The 18,074-nt window shown below is 44.3% G+C and overlaps 1 protein-coding gene across 2 annotated transcripts; it reads right to left on the reverse strand.

Moving 5' to 3' along the window:
- Positions 1-3,327: 3,327 nt before the first annotated feature.
- LOC101781107 (transcriptional corepressor LEUNIG) lies at positions 3,328-17,217 on the reverse strand. Of its 2 annotated transcripts, none has more exons than XM_004969061.4 (18): positions 16,784-17,217; positions 16,099-16,196; positions 15,892-16,001; positions 12,109-12,414; positions 11,942-12,030; positions 11,377-11,464; positions 11,183-11,258; positions 11,012-11,064; positions 7,641-7,943; positions 6,811-7,014; positions 6,090-6,320; positions 5,880-5,997; positions 5,449-5,558; positions 5,216-5,365; positions 4,971-5,135; positions 4,753-4,872; positions 3,800-4,006; positions 3,328-3,704 (listed from the first exon to the last, which is right to left on the reverse strand). In XM_004969061.4, the coding sequence occupies exons 1-18, from the start codon at positions 16,855-16,857 to the stop codon at positions 3,558-3,560; spliced, it is 2,649 nt and encodes an 882-aa protein (XP_004969118.2). In that variant the 5' UTR covers positions 16,858-17,217; the 3' UTR covers positions 3,328-3,557. The 2 variants fall into 2 exon arrangements, with proteins under 2 accessions (XP_004969118.2, XP_012701883.1); XM_012846429.2 differs by having other exon boundaries at positions 11,012-11,061; positions 16,784-17,216.
- Between the last annotated feature and the right edge of the window lie 857 nt (positions 17,218-18,074).

An 18,074-nucleotide genomic window follows, 5' to 3' on the forward strand; every position in this document is an offset into this window, starting at 1 on the left:
CAAGATTTTCATATTCTTACAAATTTGAAACAATGGATACACATTCACATGTAAGCTCTCAAGGCACCACAAAAGAGATGAGTAGTTACTCACCCAGTACTCCCCATGTGTATTGCCACAGAATGAACCATATCCAAGCTCAGAAGGCACCACACCTTTTGTTGCCAACATACCACACTTGCATCTACGACTAGAAGAGGACACACATGGCCATGGTGCCTTTCCACTCTTGAACTCCCGCACTTGCTCCTCCGTTGGCCACATGGCCTTTGGCCCGCAGATATACTTATTGAAATCACATAGCGGTCACCCATCCTGCATAAAACCGGTGACAAGATTAAAAGTGAGCATAAATCAATAAAACTATCACTACTTGCTACACATCATACTAACATTCTTCTAATAAACTTACATGAGTCTTTAGCGAGGATCGAAAGAATGGAGTGAACTTAGGTGGAACCCCTAAGTTAGGACACATAAGCTTAGCAGCAACTCCACACTTGCACATGGGAGGATCCCTCACACGCCTACAAGCAGCCTCCTGCTTCTTCTCCTCGATCATTCTAGGTGGGTTTGGTGGAGGAGGAACTCAACGCCTAAACTGATGTTATGGTATGGTTTAAGCTCTGTGCTATGGTATGGGAATAGACGGATCCTAGGATCATATTTATTGGATCCATCTATCCACTGAAAGAAATCACAAGGCGCAGCAGGCATTGGATCAAAAGTCAACCTGCACACATAGAAGACTCTTCTGGCTGTCTTTGGATGCCTTGATTGTTTCACCTCAGGTTACACGCCACATCTACAAAGAGGTACCGGAAGGGCAGGAGGTACGGGAGCACCCGCATTGGACTCACCCACGTAATGCACGTACCATCTAGGCCACTTGTATTCACAACCGGACGACGTCATCTCACCTTGCCCGTAAATTAATATACAAATAAACTTTAGACACATAACCCATCTACTTTACCATACGAACTATATACATAAATTTGACAAAATACAAACACTTTACCATATAAACTATAGCAACTATATTACAAAACAAATATATTGGACAAATTAATTGGACATATTGCAAAAAAAAACGTACCCATATTATGTACACTACACAATTGCATACCAACTTTCACAATCCCACCATCAAACATACAAATTAAACAATCCATCTACAAAATACAAACACTTCACCATAAAAACTATATCAACTATATTACAAACTAAACATATTGGACATATTGAAAAAAAAACTACCCATGCCATGTACACTATACAATTGCATTAATATCTACCTAAATCGAAGCATGCAACTAGATCTACACGTCAATATTGCGGGCAGGGAATCTAGTGCGTATGAACTAAGCATCATCTAACACATAACAACATTGCATTTCATCAAAATTTCAAATCAACAACCTAACCCTAGGTCACCTAAATATCCTCCGATCTACCAAATGGAACGCTAAAGCAAGGGAAAAAGTCGGGGGATACCTTCCACACGAAGCGGTGACCAATTCCCACTCTTTTCACCCACCGAAATCGCCGGATTTTGGATGGAGGTGGCGGGCGGTGTGTGCAAGGGTCAGGCTCGAGGTTACCGGAGGAAGAAAAAAGGAGGGAGGGAGGAGGGAGCCGGTGCGGGAGTGCTACATAGCGCTGTCGTGCCAGGCGGGCTGGCGTGGCAAGCACCAGCCCACGTCAGCACCACGCTAGCTCGCCTGCCACGCCGTGCCTGCATGGCGTCCTCTGCCGCGCCAGTGCACGTGGCGCGGCAAAGGCTACGTGCCGCGCCACGCGAGCTGGCGCAAGCAAAAGGGTCACCCCGTGCAAATTTAATTTGGGGGTTAATTTTAAAATATTTTTTAAAAAAAGGTTAAAGATAAAAAAATCCACTTGGGAATTTTTTTTCTTGCACTAACATGTTACACGTTAGAAGAACACATGTTACAGTGATATGAATCATGTCACGTTAAAAAAAACCATCACCATGTCACACTAATTTCAGGTTAAAGGCCATGTTACAGAATCGCATGTGGTGTGCACCATGCCACGATTTAACCCATCACACCATGTCACCATAATTTCAGATTCAAAAAAACGTTACAAAATCCTAGGGATTTGCACCATGTTAGAAAAAGCAGCATATGAAATTTACGGATCTGCTTTAACATGAAACTATCGTGATGGGTTGGATCTGTTACTTCTATAACGGCATCAGATCTAACAGAGGAAATATATTTTGCATTTTTTTCATATTTTCTAAATTAAAAATTTATACAAATATATATTTCTCCTACTACTTCCTAAGAGGTAATAGTCATCCAGATCTAACAAAATGGACGGTCCCCGGTATTTCGGAGGACTGTAGCAAAGCCCACGTTTGTTACTATTATATGATAGTTGTATTTCCTTTTCAAATATATGGAACAATTTACGTTTGCTATATACTAATACTTGAGATAGAATTCTACAAGTTTGTTGAGTGTGGGGTCTACTTGTAATTTTCAAGATTGAATGGTCTTATACTCGCTTTAAAGCTGCACTTTTGTCTCATCAGATGTTGATTGAGGGACAAGGCATTTGGATCAATTGGCACCTTCTTGGCTTTTTATTTCCACTGAAGCTTATAAGAACAGGACGGCTTTTAGCATCAATGTCCTTAGCTATAGATTAGAGGCATGGAACAAGTAATGATTGACTAGGGTGGAGAATGGAGATTGACTACCGTAAGAGCATATGCATCCGTTACAATGCCTGCATCCATTAGCACCTGGCACCTGCGCTATGGATGTAGATCAGCCATGAGGCCATGGACAAAGACATGAGAAGAGAGCAGGAATGAAACGAGATAAAATAGGGGGAGAAAAGACCTGAGTCATGAGGCACTCTTTCGCCCGTTGATTGGACGAGACGGGCCTATTGACAAAGTCACAAAACCCGTGTCCACAGGTCCCTCTCGCGCTAACCAAAGGGAAAGAATGGTAACGTTGTCTTCGACCAAGCTTGAGATTTTTAGGCCCATCCAAACTAGGCCTTCTCACGTAGAAGTACGAAGTAGAAATAAGTTCCCACGAACATTTCCTCCAACTTATTATCTCACACCATTTTCCTTTTTCATTTAATTTAGACATTTCATTATCTCTGTCATCTCATGACGATTCTACTTGCCACTTATTTCTGCCATCTCGTTTTTTGCTGAACAAATTGCAGTGGCAGTATGCAAGAGCTCGTAGAGCAGCAAACACTGCCCTTAAGCGCCATCCCCATTTTCCAAGCACATTTGATTAAAAAGACTGTTTGACTGAAAAGGACGGAGGAACGAAAAGTGATGAGGCCGTATGAAAAAGAACACATCAATGAAAAATCTTTGATTAGTTTGCGCAGGCCACCACAAAGTTCAGTCAGTTGACAATTAACCCAAGAGCACATGCCGCAACTGATGGGAACACAGCATCCAAACCAGGTTAGTTCAACCGAATGGTCCGCGTGATCAGGTCAGCTGCCCTTCCGCCGTGAGCACCAAGGGCAGACGAACGTTGCTGTTTTCAGTGTCATTTCCAGAGCTTGACGAGCTGATCATGGCTCACTGATGCTACTAGCCCTGTTGAATGTGACGCAGCAAGGGCTGCGACCATGCCCTCATGCGCGTTGCTGATGGTCACGGTGTTCTTCTCCCTTATGTCCCAAAGTTCCAGAGACTGCATGATGCAAAAGATTACAACCAAGCACGATGAAGAGGATGGATGTCATAAAAGAGATTAACTTAGGCCTGATGAGATATGGGAGAACTTGCCTCATAACAACCAATTATAAGCAAATAAGGGTAATTTGGGTGGAAGACACACGAATGAAACTTGTTCCCGCTGCAATTCAGCTCATGTATGCATTCGACGTCATTCCCCGACTTAAATGACCACACCTTGACAGAATCTTCACTGACAGAGGCCAGATAGTTACCCGCAGCATCCCAACATACTGATTGAATAATCTGTACGTGTCCCTGCACAGAAACAAAAGCCCAAATTACACCGAGAACATCTATGAATAATGCAGAGTGATTGCAAAAGCTATACAAAGAAGTGAACTTAACATATCCACTAAGTTGGATACTGCAAGTTAGCAACATACTTCAAACAACAATGGGCCATAAAAAGACAAAAGCCCTAGCCAAACCCGGGAATGATGTAATGCATAATGGCAATAGACCCTCAATCTAAAATCTTGGACCAAAATGGTATTATAATTAAGAAAAATATCGTAAAATTTCATTGAGAAATTATCACAGAAATGTCACCATACAGATGTATTAACTGGATGGTGATGAGTTGGTCAACAAATCCCATCATACCACAATAAGTTCTAACGAACATTCACATGAATGGTTGTACTGTACTCCCTCCGTTCCAAATTACAGGTCGTTTTGGCATTCCTAGATTCATAGCCTTTGCTATGCATCTAGACATAGCATATATCTAAGTGCATAGCAAAATCTACGAATCTAGAAAAGCTAAAACGACCTATAATTTGGGACGGAGGGAGTATCTCCTAATTTAATAGATCATTAAGTACTCTTCATAATTTTGGTGGAATTTGCCAAGCTACTACAGGAATGTCAACAAGAAAACGATACTATACTGAACAAACAGCATAAAACTAATTGGGGGGGGGGGGGGGGGGGGGGGGGAATCTCAAGAAGAAACATGAGAGCATCAGCAGCATATACTGGATGTGATTCTAGTAGCCAACCTGCAAAGGAGTTCGACAAACTTGTAGCGTCTCCGCATCCAGTATGGATATTGCCTTTTCTGAGGCAGTTGCTAGATATTTACCTTGGTGAGGTTGAAATCTCAACTGAGTAGCACCTTCCTGGAATGATAAATTACAATTAGTAACAGGAGCACATATTACTATACTAGCATGATATCAACACAACAGGTGTGAATCAGAGAAAATGAGTGTTTTACATTGAAAACCCTGACACAGGTCACACAGCTACCATTAGTTATGCTCCAACACCGTACTTCCCCATCACTATCACACGAACAAACGATGTCTTCTTTGTTTGGATGAAAATCAAGCGACATGACAGATGCTGAATGGCCTGTAAAAGTACGGAGCGAATATCCTGGCTGCAAACAGTCAGGAAACTAGTCAGTGGATTCAAAAGAATACAATTTCACAAGTTAGACAGTAATGAAAAGGGATATACATTGTCAGCATCCCAAACCCGCACGGTTTTGTCAAAGGAAGATGTTGCAAGGCGGGTCATGCCAGGGCTAAAGCGAACATCTGTAATTAGTAATGAGTGCTCTTCTAGTGTAGATTTAGGTTTCAGCATATCTGTAAACCATAAAACGACCTGAAAAAAGTAAAAGCAGGTTGTAGCATGAAATTTCTTCAACACCAGTAAAACTGCAATTACTTTCATCTTGGCATCCACACCTTTTTATCATGGCCTCCAGTAGCAAGAAGTTTCCCATCCAACGAAAAATGGCAACAAACTACTTTGTTGGTACTTACACGGGCTTTTGCAACCTCAGTAAAACCCAATCCTGCAACGAGATTGGCAGGTTAGCATAGCACTCACCACCTAAAAATAGTTGCAGTCAAAAATTTCATAGCAAGCTTATACAGAGAAGATGAATGGCAAAAATGTATCCTAAAGCAAATAAACATCCTCCATTTTTATTAAACTAGTTCTTGGATATATGATTAGCTGGCTGCAAAAACAAAGGATTGGCAAATTAAAAAAGCATGATATTCCAAACCAAAGGGCATGAGAAAGATAATGATAACTATCGTCCAGCTATGAATTTGTTCTCACAGGGTCCAACTCAAGAAGAGCAAGGCACCAGAGGGAAACAGTAACAAACCTTTACTAGAATCCATGCAGCGTCCCATAGTTTCTCGAGGATCCATGTCATCTTGGGATAAAAAAGACTCTACATTTTCATCCAAGGAACCATCTTCCAGCAAACGGTCAACGTCAGCCTGAAGTTGACAGCTTTTGTTATCTTGCTGGCAATGCAATGTGCTAAATGTCCCTATGAAAGAGAGAATGTTTGATTTCAGGATATAAATACCAGCGGGTTGGCTGGCGAAGTCAAGCTTCCCGTGCCATCGGAGCCAAACATCATCAATGGTTTCGAAGGGCCACCATTATACTGCAGCTGTGGCATGGACATTGCATCTCCTGGTGTGTGAGTGGAAGGTGTTGAGGGTGCAGAGCTAGGAGATGGCCCAGCAGTGTTCGCTGTTCCTGAACTATTAGCTCTACCAGAGGATGAGACAGGTTTCTTTCTCTTCTTTGATGCCTAAACAATAAAAGACAAATCATAAGTGATTGAATCAAACAAAATCTGAACCATTTGGATGCAGTAACAAATGATAAAATCAAGAATGAGTACTATTAGGGCAAGAAAGCCAAAGCTCTGTAGATATATAGTATCATTAGTAATGCTAAGCAAGACTAAACATGCCTAATCAAATTGCACCTCTAGAGAAAAAGCAGATTATTGATGGCTTTGAAGAATATCATTGTATAGGTTAACTAGAAAAAGGCACAGAGTACCGTAAACAAAATACCACCTACTGACTATCAAAACTCACTTCTAGCAGGTAATCATATGAGGCCAAGTTAATAAGCAGAACCAATGATCTACACGATTCACTAAAGATATTGCAGTTGTGACAAAGTAGAACCACTTGCAGGTTGTAAAATGTAAATTATTCCTCCAATTGCATGTACATTCATCAATACCAACATTGGCATGAAAACATTGCATTTGTATCATGGAAACATACTTGTTCAGGAAATCCAAACGAGTTTGGCAAGTTTCCATCAATAGGCATGCTTCCTACTCCTGACTTTCCATGCTGATGAAGAAGCTGGTTTGAGCTTTGAGACTGCTGTCCAGAGAGCGCAGGTTGCTGAAGCTGCTGCTGGCTGTGACTGTGCTGCTGCGACTGTTGCTGTTGCTGCTGCTGCTGTAGAAGAGCAAGTTTCTTCTACTATATAGAAACACCAACATAAGTACATGCTCATAGCAACAGATAAAACGAACTGTTAGAAGACTAATGGAAAGGAAGGAATCGTTCTGTCGCAGCATAATTATGCAAGGCAAAAATAGGGTGTTAGGCACACATGTATCTGCAGAAAACACTTAAGAGATAAACTACACAACCAGTCTTTAACAGTTGTTTCATGCGGGCTAATTATTCAATTAGGTACGCACACGATTGCAGAAGCTGTTAGAATAAAATTCTGGCAATAGGGAAAGCACAGGTCTAAACTATGCCTGAATTTTAAGAACTACTCCCTCCATCCCTTTTTATCTGTCGCTTGGGAAGCGTGCCCTCCTCACAATCACGCTTCCCAAGCAATGGATAAAAAGGGAGGGAGGGAGTACTAGAAAAGGGGTCACAAAGTTATAGGAAAATTTGAGGAACTCAAACTGGAGGAAACTGGAAAAGTAACCAGGGGTGAATATATTCCAATATAATCAGATTAAGGCAGAAGCACCACTCAATGTTCCTCCATCAATCCAAACTAAATATAAATACTCCACAAAGAAAATTCTATATCTTTTATGAACTTTGGAAGTATTTGCATGGTGGAGATTTGTAAGGCATACCTTTATTAGCATATCAATATCATTACGCGATCCACCACTTTGGCCAGGAGAACCAAGATTTGGAATAATATCACCACCACTATTTGTCTGCCCATCCTGTCCAAGGACCACATTCCTGTTGTTAAGAAGCATCCTTAATCTTCTGGTATCAACATCACCTATTGAGGAAGGTATATTTTGCTGTGCATGCAGCAAAAGCTGTTGCTGCTGCTGTGGCGTCAGAAACTGAAGCTGCTGAAATTGTTGTGGAGATTGCATAAATGACTTCTGCTGCAGAATTCCAGAGCGAAGTTGATCAAGTCCCTACGGAGATAAAAAAAAAAAACTACATGTTAATAAAACAAAGGTTGTTAAGAAAGAAACTGTAGTAGCATCAATTACGTGATGCTTACTATATTTTAATAAACCTACATAAATTGCTGAATGCAGACATGCTTTCTGTGACACTCCGAGAATTTTAAGTATACTACAAAATCCTAGAAATTGGCCACAGAAGAGCTGATGATGTACGATACAAGGCATGATATGCGGCAGAATAAATGCAAGGCTGCCGTAAAGCAATGCAGCCACTAGTTCAGGGTATAAGCAACTTCATCCCAGATGATCACTCGGGTCCACCCAAATAGGGTTCAGTCTTTCCACTATCTATACCTAATATTAAAGAGCGGTTGTTTCTTCCAACCGTCATGGTTGTTTTGCAAAAAAATCCCTCAACTTTTTCGTAATCAACCCACAGTCCTTAGAATAGGACTTGTCATTTTTGCTAAAAAGTCCATGTGCCATCCACTCGTCCGTGTCCCATCCTTCAGTGACCTCCGGCCCAAACGAACAAGCCCTCGCAGGCCGCCCACTCACTCCCCCTTCCCCAAGACTCTCGCAGATCCACAAAGCAGCCAATCCCCATCGGCCATCGCACCGGCCGACGAGGTGCCGCACAACAACCCGGCCTTCGCCGTCCGCCGCGCAGGGGCACAATCCTACGGAGATGCCGCCCAAGTCGAAGGCGGCGGCCGCCGCCGCCGCCGCGGAGCCTGTCTCCGTCGAGGACCTCTTCACCTCGCTCCACCGCCACATCCAGGCCAACGAGTTCACCTAGGCCGTCAATATTGCCGACCAAGGTCAACCACCCCTCCCCCAGCGCGTCTCGGAGCCTCGTGCCCTAACCCCGTTCGAATTTGACCCCCGACTGGTTCCGCAGTTCTCAAGGCGGCGCGGGGGACGAGGACGCTGTGCGATGCAAGGTGGTGGCGCACATCAAGGCGGACAAGATCGACAAGGCGCTTGCCGTGATGCGCTCCGCCGAGCACCTCCCCATCAACCTCAGCTACTAAAAGGTGATGCCAGTTGTGCTCCCCTTTTCCTCTTGGTCACCCGATGGATCTGTCTGCTTGCTTGTTCCATCCTGCTCAGCTCACTAGGCTCTGGTTAGGATACAGGAGTGGTTAGATCTTTGTTGATTTGTGTAATTGAAATGGAAGTGTTTGCTTGATGAGCTTCTCCCAATGTAGTTTAGGTTTGATTATATTGCAAACTGCTGATGCTGGCCACTTTGCATAGTGAATTTTCCTATTGAGGTTGTGCGATTCAGAGTAATTGTTGATCGCATGCTACGACCACATGCTCTGCCAAAACTTATGATTCATATGTTGGGAGAACTACGTCGAGGGGTGGGAAGGAAGGCAAAATCATATGCTCAGTTACTGATGAAGAAGAAACTTCTGTTTTATGTTGTAATGCTTTGATTTAAGTATCAAGTAATTCAAATAGTTATGCAGGTCAAAACAATAAGATCGCATTTGGTATTTTTTCAATAAATTCCCCAATATAATTGTTGTTCATATAAAATCAACCACGGGGCGGTGCGCTGCACCGGCCGCCGCGGGGGCCGTGCGCTGTGTCTGGCCACGCCGGCCCCACGCTCCTGTGCGCAGCATCGGCCGCCGTGAGAGGCCCGTGCCGCTCCGGCCACCGCGCCCACACTAGCCGTGGGCCCCTAGGCGCCGGCCACCGAGCGGCGCGGCCGGTGCCGCTTCGATCGGGGTGACGGCATGGTGAAAAGGAAAGCTCCCGTTTTCGTGCACCTCCGTCGTCACTCGCACCGTTGCCCAACGGATCCGCCGTCGTCAACCCTCCAAAGCTGCCCTCCCGTGAGGCGACCACTCCACTACCGACTGGAAGCGTGCCACTCCACTGTCAACGGGAAGCACCACTTCCTCCCGCATCGTCGGTAACCCCAGCACCTCAGCCACCATCTGGTTGGGACGAATTCGGTCGATCCAATCATTGTCATGCCAACCCGCAATGGAGGTCGTCTCCTTGGGGGGGGGGGGGGGCAATGGCAGTCGGCAAGCAACGCAAACAGGGGTGGAGGCCGGGACCTCACACCCCCCTCAATGACGTCCATCCCCTCCAGATCCGGAACTAAGGCCTCCACATCTAGCAATTGGGGGCTCGATTTTGCACTTGATTGGAACGATTTGGAGTGGATTATAGAAGGGAGGTGGATGGAAACGAGAAGAGGAGAACACACTCCTGCTCATGGCAGCCAGAGGCGTTGTGGCCTAGAGCTCGAAGCGGGAATGAGGCTAGGCACGGGGAGGACGAGCGCTTGCCTGGGCAACGGCGAGAACGGCAAGATGCGCAGCGCCTGGGCGACGGCAAGGATGGGGCACGATGCAGGTGGCGCCGATGGACAAAGAGGAAGCGACTGGCTGGATGACGATGAGTACGGGGGAAATCGAATGAATGGATAGAGCGGAAGTTAAACGGTGATTTTTATTTCCATGTGTGGGTCCCACGTAATAAACAGATGGCATCAAACCACCCACAAATGTCTTCTACTACTATACTTGCAAAGAGAGGACTACCAGGGACAACGCACCAACATATTGTGAAGCGAAGCCAACATATTAGGAACAAGCGAATAATAACGTGAGAGCAAGCAAGGACCGTAGCAACGCATGGGCATTTCTGCTAGTATATTGCTTAAAACACAATGAATTTAGCACAACTTGAACTACATCAACACATTTTTTTAGTAAAAGCTTTTAGATTCCGTACCAAAAATGCTAATAGGTATGAAAGATCTACATGTGTCCCTCCAATCACAAAAAAGGGAATTCAGGTGCCGGTATAGGCGCAGGTGAGTATAAACGCAGTTCTGTCAAAAATAACCCAATCTAATCTATTTTGAAATATAGACCATGCTCCTCTGATATGCAACCACATGTATGACCTCTCCAGAAACAAATGTTTACAGTTCACAGCATAAAATAAGAATGCAATCTAAATTGAAATCCAGAATACAGGAATTCATCATAAATAAAGCACATGCAAGAGAAAGTAGTATTCAATCATAAGGTAGAGCTTACCGTGAGTGGCCAACCTTTCAGAGTTAAATTGTTTCCAGCCTGATTAGATCCTGCTAAAATTATAGTAAGTATTAGATCGAATGATCTATCATCAAAAGATTTCAACAGGAATGACCTGGCATAAATGACTGGGCGAAAGTAAGTCTAGTGAAAACATTAGATGATTATTACCTTGGAGACCAATCAATGAACCCTCAGTGCCTGCAGTTCTGGGTGTCAACATTGGATTGATCTCGGTCCTAATATTCTGCAAATTATATATATGATGTTCAATGAGGAAATAAATTGATAACGAGTTCCCTCTCCCTCCCTCTCGCTAATGTAAGTGATTATTATTAGAATGAGAAACACTTTGAATACGTAACCTGTTCTGTCGTAGGCGGTTGTGGGCTTCTTGCCTGAACTTGTTGCGGAGTGCCTGACAAACCACTAGCAGTTCCATGCAAAATTTGCCTACAAAAGAAAGTATGGTCTGGAAATCAGAAACCTACTTGCTACATCATGCAGATGCTCATAGTCAAATTTGATGCATGCCTGCAGAATGCAAAGACAGTCTTTCACACCAATGTTTCAAACATACTGATGGCTAAACATAAGCCCATGGCTCAGGTCTAAACATGGTGCTAATCATCAATAGACAATCAATGAATGACAAGAACTGCCAATTGTAGTTCAAAAATCAAAACGAAGAAAACAGTGATCATCATGGAACTTAAACAAGAAAAAGGAAATAATGCTTGTATTTCCCACCCAAAATCTTTGCAGTCAACCACCCAAAATAGAAAGTAAATAAGTGATTTTGAAAAGCCACCCACCACATGCCAAAAGAAGCATGCATTGCGTTCTCCCCTCTGTACTCATGATCTAGCAACTGATGTAACTTGTAAGTATGAAATATGCAATATACACAACTCAGAATTTTGAGCATACCCAGAGGATTGTCCAGTTGCAGCTGCTTTCAATAATGCTTGGTTTGGATCAATTACTTGTCCAGCATTTTCTCCATATCTTTGCTGTAACTGAAGTTTTCATGACACAATAGATGAGTAAACTAGAAGGTATGAACGACCAGATCTAGCTAGGTATAGGAGTGGTACCTTCATTGACGCCTCATCCAGAGAATCTCTCTGGGGAGGGAGCTTTAACCTCTCTTCATACATTTTGGCCGCCATCGAATTCGCAGTAGCTGGATTTTGTCGGATTAAAGGATCATTTCCAGAAAATCCACTTGCAGCACCATTAAGAAGAGAACCATCTCTACGCTGCTGCTGCTGCTGCTGCTGCTGTTGCTGCTGCTGTGCAGCTCTCTGTAACAACATTTGTTGCATTTGTATTTGCTGCTGCTGCTGCTGTTGTTGAGGTGGTTGTTGGTGCTGCTGTTCCCTTGCTTTGATTAGCTGAGTCTGAAAAATACAGTAAAGTATAGCTTAATTAGCGCCATCAGTTCAGGAGCTATCTCCTATGTCCAAAAAATTCAATTAACAATATTAAGTTTTAGTGGCAATGACTTGTAAAGGAGCAGCTCAATAATGAATTGTGCAGAAATTATAGAATCAAACATAGACTTAACAATTATAAACAAGGCCACTAAACCAGCAGAATTTGGCATCACATCTAAAGATGAATTTTGCGGTCTACCTGGGGCACTGGTGCATAACGGAATCATAAAACGTAACAATAATATAAGGAGAGGGAGGGTCAGCCGGACGTATCTTGGGAGGAGGCAGTAATAAGAGGTTTGAAAGACTGGAATATATCGAGAGATTTTTTTCCTTGCATAGGAGCGTGTGGAAGTGGCCAGAAGGCGAAGAAGGTGGACAATACCGGTTTCAAGCTTTGGTACACAGGGACAGCTGCAAATAGAAATGGAGTGGGAGTTTTGATTAACAAGAGTCTCAAGGATGGAGTGGTGGACATAAGGCAAGAGGAATCCTAGTTAGGCTTGTCGTTGGTGATATGGTCCTGAACGTAATTAGTGTGTATGCCCCCCAAGTAGGCCACGATGAGAGTGCTAAGAGGCTTTTCTGGGAAGATTTAGATAGCCTTGTTAGAAATGTACCTTCTAGCAAGAAGCTTTTCATAGGAGATCTTAATGGGCATGTAGGTACAACAAGTGCAGGCTTCGAGGCGGTTCATAGAGGTTTTGGGTATGGTAGTAGGAATCAGGAGGGAGAGGAAGTCTTTGCAGTAGCTTTTGACTTGATGATAGCGAACACTTTCTTTAGGAAGAGACGGTCCCATTTAGTGATTTTTAGTAGTGGCCAACACTATAGCCAGATTGACTTTATCCTCACAAGAAGAGAGGATAAACAGGCATGCTTGGATTGCAAGGTGATACCAGGGGAATGTGTTGTTTCTCAACATAAGCTTGTGGTGGCAAACTTTCGTTTTCAGATGCGCGCACGCAGGGATAAACAAGCCAAGATTGCAAGAACAAAGTGGTGGAAACTGAAAGAAGACGTCAGAGATCTTTAAGGAAAGGGTAATCAAAGAGGACCTTTGGAAGGAAGGAGAGGACACAAATAACATGTGGGAGAAGGATGGCAAACTGCATTCGGAAGGTGGCCTCGGAGGTGCTTGGAGTGACCAACGGGGGTAGAGGCATAGATAAAGATACTTGGTGGTGGAATGAGGAAGTCCAAAGGACTATTAAGGAGAAGAAAGAATGCTATAGGTGCTTGTTCCATGACAGGAGTGTGGACAACATAGAGAAGTACAAGTTGGCAAAGAAGATCGCAAAGCGAGCTACAGAGGGTAGGGTGTATGCCGATCTTTACCAACGATTAGGAAGGAGAGAAGGACATCTATATAGATGGCTAAGGTTTGTGAGAGAAAGATGAGGGACTTCAACCAAGTTAAGGGCATTAAGGATGAAATGGAGAACATCTTGGTAAAGGAGGATGAGATCAAACATAGATGGCAAGAGTATTTTGACAAATTGTTCAATAGTGAGAATGAGAACACAACCTTGCAGTTGGATGACTCTTTTGATGACACCAACAGGCACTTTGTGCGGAAGATCCAAGAATCTGAGGTCAGAGAGGCGTTGAAAAGGATGAAAAGTGGTAAGGCGATGGGCCCGGATGGTATCCCAATTAAGGTGTGGAGATGCCTCGGGGATATAGACATAGTATGGCTAACCAAGTTGTTCAACCATATTTTTCGGTCGAACAAGATGACGGAAGAGTGAAGGAGAAGTATACTGGTACCAATATACAAGAATAAAGGAGATATTCAAAGTTGTACTAATTACCGAGGAATTAAGTTGATGAGCCATACTATGAAGCTATGGGAGAGAGTTATCGAGCATCGTTTGAGAAGGATAACACGGGTCTCTATGAACCAATTTGGTTTCATGCCTGGAAGGTCAACCATGGAAGCTATTTTCTTAATAAGACAAGTTATGGAGCGGTACAAGGAGAAAAAGAAGGACCTACACATGGTTTTCATTGACTTCGAGAAGACGTATGACAAAATACCAAGGAATGTTATATGGTGGGCTTTGGACAAACATAAAGTCCCAACGAAGTACGTTGGACTTATTAAGGACATGTACAACAATGTTGTAACTAGAGTCCAAACAAGTGATGATGACACAGATGACTTTCCGATTATAATAGGACTGCATCAAGGGTCTGCTTTGAACCCTTATCTATTTGCCTTGGTGATGGATGAGGTAACAAGGGACATTCAAGGGGTTGTCCCTTGGTGTATGCTCTTCGCGGATGATGTAGTGCTAGTTGATGAAAGTCAAGCAGGAGTAAATAGGAAACTGGAGTTGTGGTGGGAGACCCTAGAGTCAAAAGGTTTTAGACTCAGCAGAACTAAAATTGAATATATGAGATGTGGCTTTGGCACTACTACACATGAGGAGGGAGATGCCAGTTTGGAAGGCCAAGTAGTGCATAGGAAGGATACATTTCGATACTTGGGATCAATGCTACAACGAGATGGGGATATTTATGAGGATGTTAGTCATAGAATCAAAGCGGGGTGGATGAAGTAGCGCCAAGCATCAGGAATTTTATATGACAAGAGGGTACCATTGAAGCTAAAAGGCAAGTTTTATAGAACGGCGATTAGACCTGCAATGTTGTATGGTGCAGAATGTTGGCCTAAAAAAGACGACATGTACAGCAGATAAGTGTTGCGAAAATGCATATGTTGCGTTGGATTTGTGGTCATACGAGAAGGGATCGAGTCCAGAATAAGGATATACGTGATAGGTTAGGGGTAGCACCAATTAAAGAAAAGCTTATCCAACACCGACTAAGATGGTTTGGACATGTCCAACGAAGACCTCCAGAGGCACCGGTGCGTAGTGGAACCCTAAGGTGTGACAGTAATGTGAAGAGAGGCAGAGGAAGACCAAAATTGACATGGGAAGAGGCAATAAGAGGAGATTTGAAGGGATGGAATATATCCAAAGATTTAGCCCTGGATAGGAGTGCTTGGAAAACAGCTATTCATGTGCCCGGACCCTAATTTGTGGCTCTTGTTGGGTTTCAACTCTAGCCTACCCCAACTTGCTTGGGACTGAAAGGCTATGTTGTTGCTGTATAGGAGCACGTGGAAATCAACTATCCACATACTTGAACAGTATAGTTTATATTTAATTTTTATTTTCTCTTTTGTTTCCCCTTCTGGTGGTGGCTCATGTTGGGTTTCAGCTCTAGAGTACCCCAAATTGCATGGGACTTTTCGCTGTTGTTATTATGGAGATAGCATGCTGCATTTTTAGTAAAAAGTTGGCATAGATGGTTTCCGTAAATACATTATAGAATGTTGATTGTAATGGGCAGGAAGGAAGGGCATGATTTAGTATGCCCATCTTGTAGAAGAACTAGTCCTGAAAAAATGGTGAAAGAACAGGTGCATACCTCGATATATGATGCTGCGACATCTGAGTGCTTCTCATTTGTTCGCGCTATGAATATATCCCAAAATACAGACCACCACTCAAAGAGAAAGCCACCAGGAGCATCAATAGCTACAAGAAAGTTAAGCTCAGAAATTTAACAACAATGCCGGCACAAAAATCAAACCATGCTAAAAAGCTCCAATGCGACTGCATTCAAGAGGCGTACCAACTGGATCTGATGAGACCTTCCCTTCTGCTTGGAAGGCCTTAGCAGTTGCCTGCAGGTTCCTCTTGACAAAATAGTCATATATGTACACATCCAGCCTGTTTCATCATTAAGTAATAGATCATTCAGTCCTTCCAAGGAGGGTTGAAACAAACATGTCTATCAACATCACTATTGCAAACCGATTGGAAATTGAAACATTCAGAGGGGTACAACATTTCATTGCATTACTATCTACAAGGACCTAAGAATACAGGAACTATCAGCATCTTTTATTACACCATGTGTCGAATCTAAGACATCCTCATGCCCTGTACTACTTTTCCAAAGCACAAGTATGTACGCCAGGCCAGCAACCTCTACAGAGCTATCAACCCTCCCACGCAACCTCCACAGTAGCCACCAGCCAGTAGTAGCTATTCAAAACCTAGTACTGCGAATCGCATCATTGTCACCCGGCGTGTCACACAGTCACAGCCTTCCAAAATATTCCCGTTATGGCATTATCCGACAAAGGAAGCGCCAAACTCAGTGACCCCTGAAGAGGAATCAACAGACAGGGTAGATACCCTGTCCACCGAAACAAACTGCAGAACGGCAAACGCGAACGGCGCCCCCAGGAAATACCCGCGCTAGGACAACAAACAATCAATCCGCCAGGAAAAAACAGGCAATGCATACTCACATCTTATCCGCCTCCCAGTTGGTCTGCGACTGCGACTGCGACTGCGACTGCGACTGCGACTGTGACTGCGACATGGCTGCCGTTCCTCGCGGCGCGCACCGACCGAGCGCGCCCTCCCGCCCTCGGCCCTCTCAGGACTCACAGAAGCGCCCACGAGCAGTGACGCCCCCTCCCTTCTCCGGCCCCAGCTCAACCACCGGTGGGCGAGCGAGCGAGCTAGGGCGCCAGCGGCTGCCGGTGCGGTGGCCGGTGGGCGGTTGCGCGGGACCCGAGGCGCGGCGGAAACCCTAGATTTCGCGGCGAAGGCGACGCGAGAGGCGGTCAGGGAGCGTGGGAGGCGGGGTGGAGAGCTGCAAACTGGAACGGCGGGAGGGGCGAGAGCGGAGGCAGAGCAGGGCCAGGGGTGGGGTAGGAGAAATGGAGATGGGGAAAAAAACAGGAGGGGCGGGGTGGGAGGCTATCGAGGGACGAGGGGACAGGGGCGCCTCAGCTCTGCGTGCGCGAGACGGCGAGGGGCATCGATTTTCGGTGGTAATTGACTTGGGCGGTGACGCATGACGGGTGGGGACGGGAGAGACGGCGTCCGGTGTGGGGGCCAGCTGTCAGTGAGTGGGGCTGGCAACGTGAAAGGACAGAGGGTGGCGTGAGCGTCGTTTGCACTTTGCAGCAGAGCAGAATAAAACGAATGGTGTCCTTTATCAAAAAAAAAACGTATGGTGCGGGCCCACAGGGGTGGAGAAGTACCGCGCCGTTTCGACATGCGAGCGGCGGTTTTTCGGCTTTTTACCCTGTGAAAAATATTTTTTGAAAGATTACCCTGTGAAAAATATGAGCACTTAATATACCAACAGGTAAGTTCAACAATGTCCCATGTGAAACAGATTCACGACTCACGAGAGTTCTACTAAGAATGGTATAATCAACTACTCAAGTACAGTAACGATCTAAAGGCTACCTCTCTTTTCAAGCTTCAATGGATATAATGGCTTATGAGGGGCTCCATAGCTCTAGCAACGGTAGGAGGGGCTCGAGCCCCATCTACCCGGTGCTAGATCCACCCTTGCTCAAGCGTAAGATGTGCACTAGCAAAATTGATCACAATGAAAACAATGAGAAAAAAATGACCTTTTACATCATCATGGTAACCTCACAAAGGATAAGTTCTTTTTTTCTAAACCTCTCACTTGCAAAGATATACACAAACTCACATCAATCGTCCATGTACACCTAGACTAAAAATTACTACACACAATTAGGTCTTTGGATAGGTAGACGAAACCGCCTAATCGGA

Source organism: Setaria italica, chromosome V, assembly GCF_000263155.2.
Source record: "Setaria italica strain Yugu1 chromosome V, Setaria_italica_v2.0, whole genome shotgun sequence".
NCBI lineage: Eukaryota > Viridiplantae > Streptophyta > Magnoliopsida > Poales > Poaceae > Setaria > Setaria italica.

Excerpts from the sequence above, each read along its gene's own strand:
- LOC101781107 (XM_004969061.4), bottom strand. The coding sequence starts at position 16,857 with ATGTCGCAGTCACAGTCGCAGTCGCAGTCGCAGTCGCAGTCGCAGTCG. Across the intron at positions 5,998-6,089 it reads CTTCGCCAGCCAACCCGCTG|GCTGACGTTGACCGTTTGCT; the intron begins GTATTTATATCC and ends TGTCAACTTCAG. Across the intron at positions 5,559-5,879 it reads CTGCATGGATTCTAGTAAAG|GATTGGGTTTTACTGAGGTT; the intron begins GTTTGTTACTGT and ends ATCTCGTTGCAG.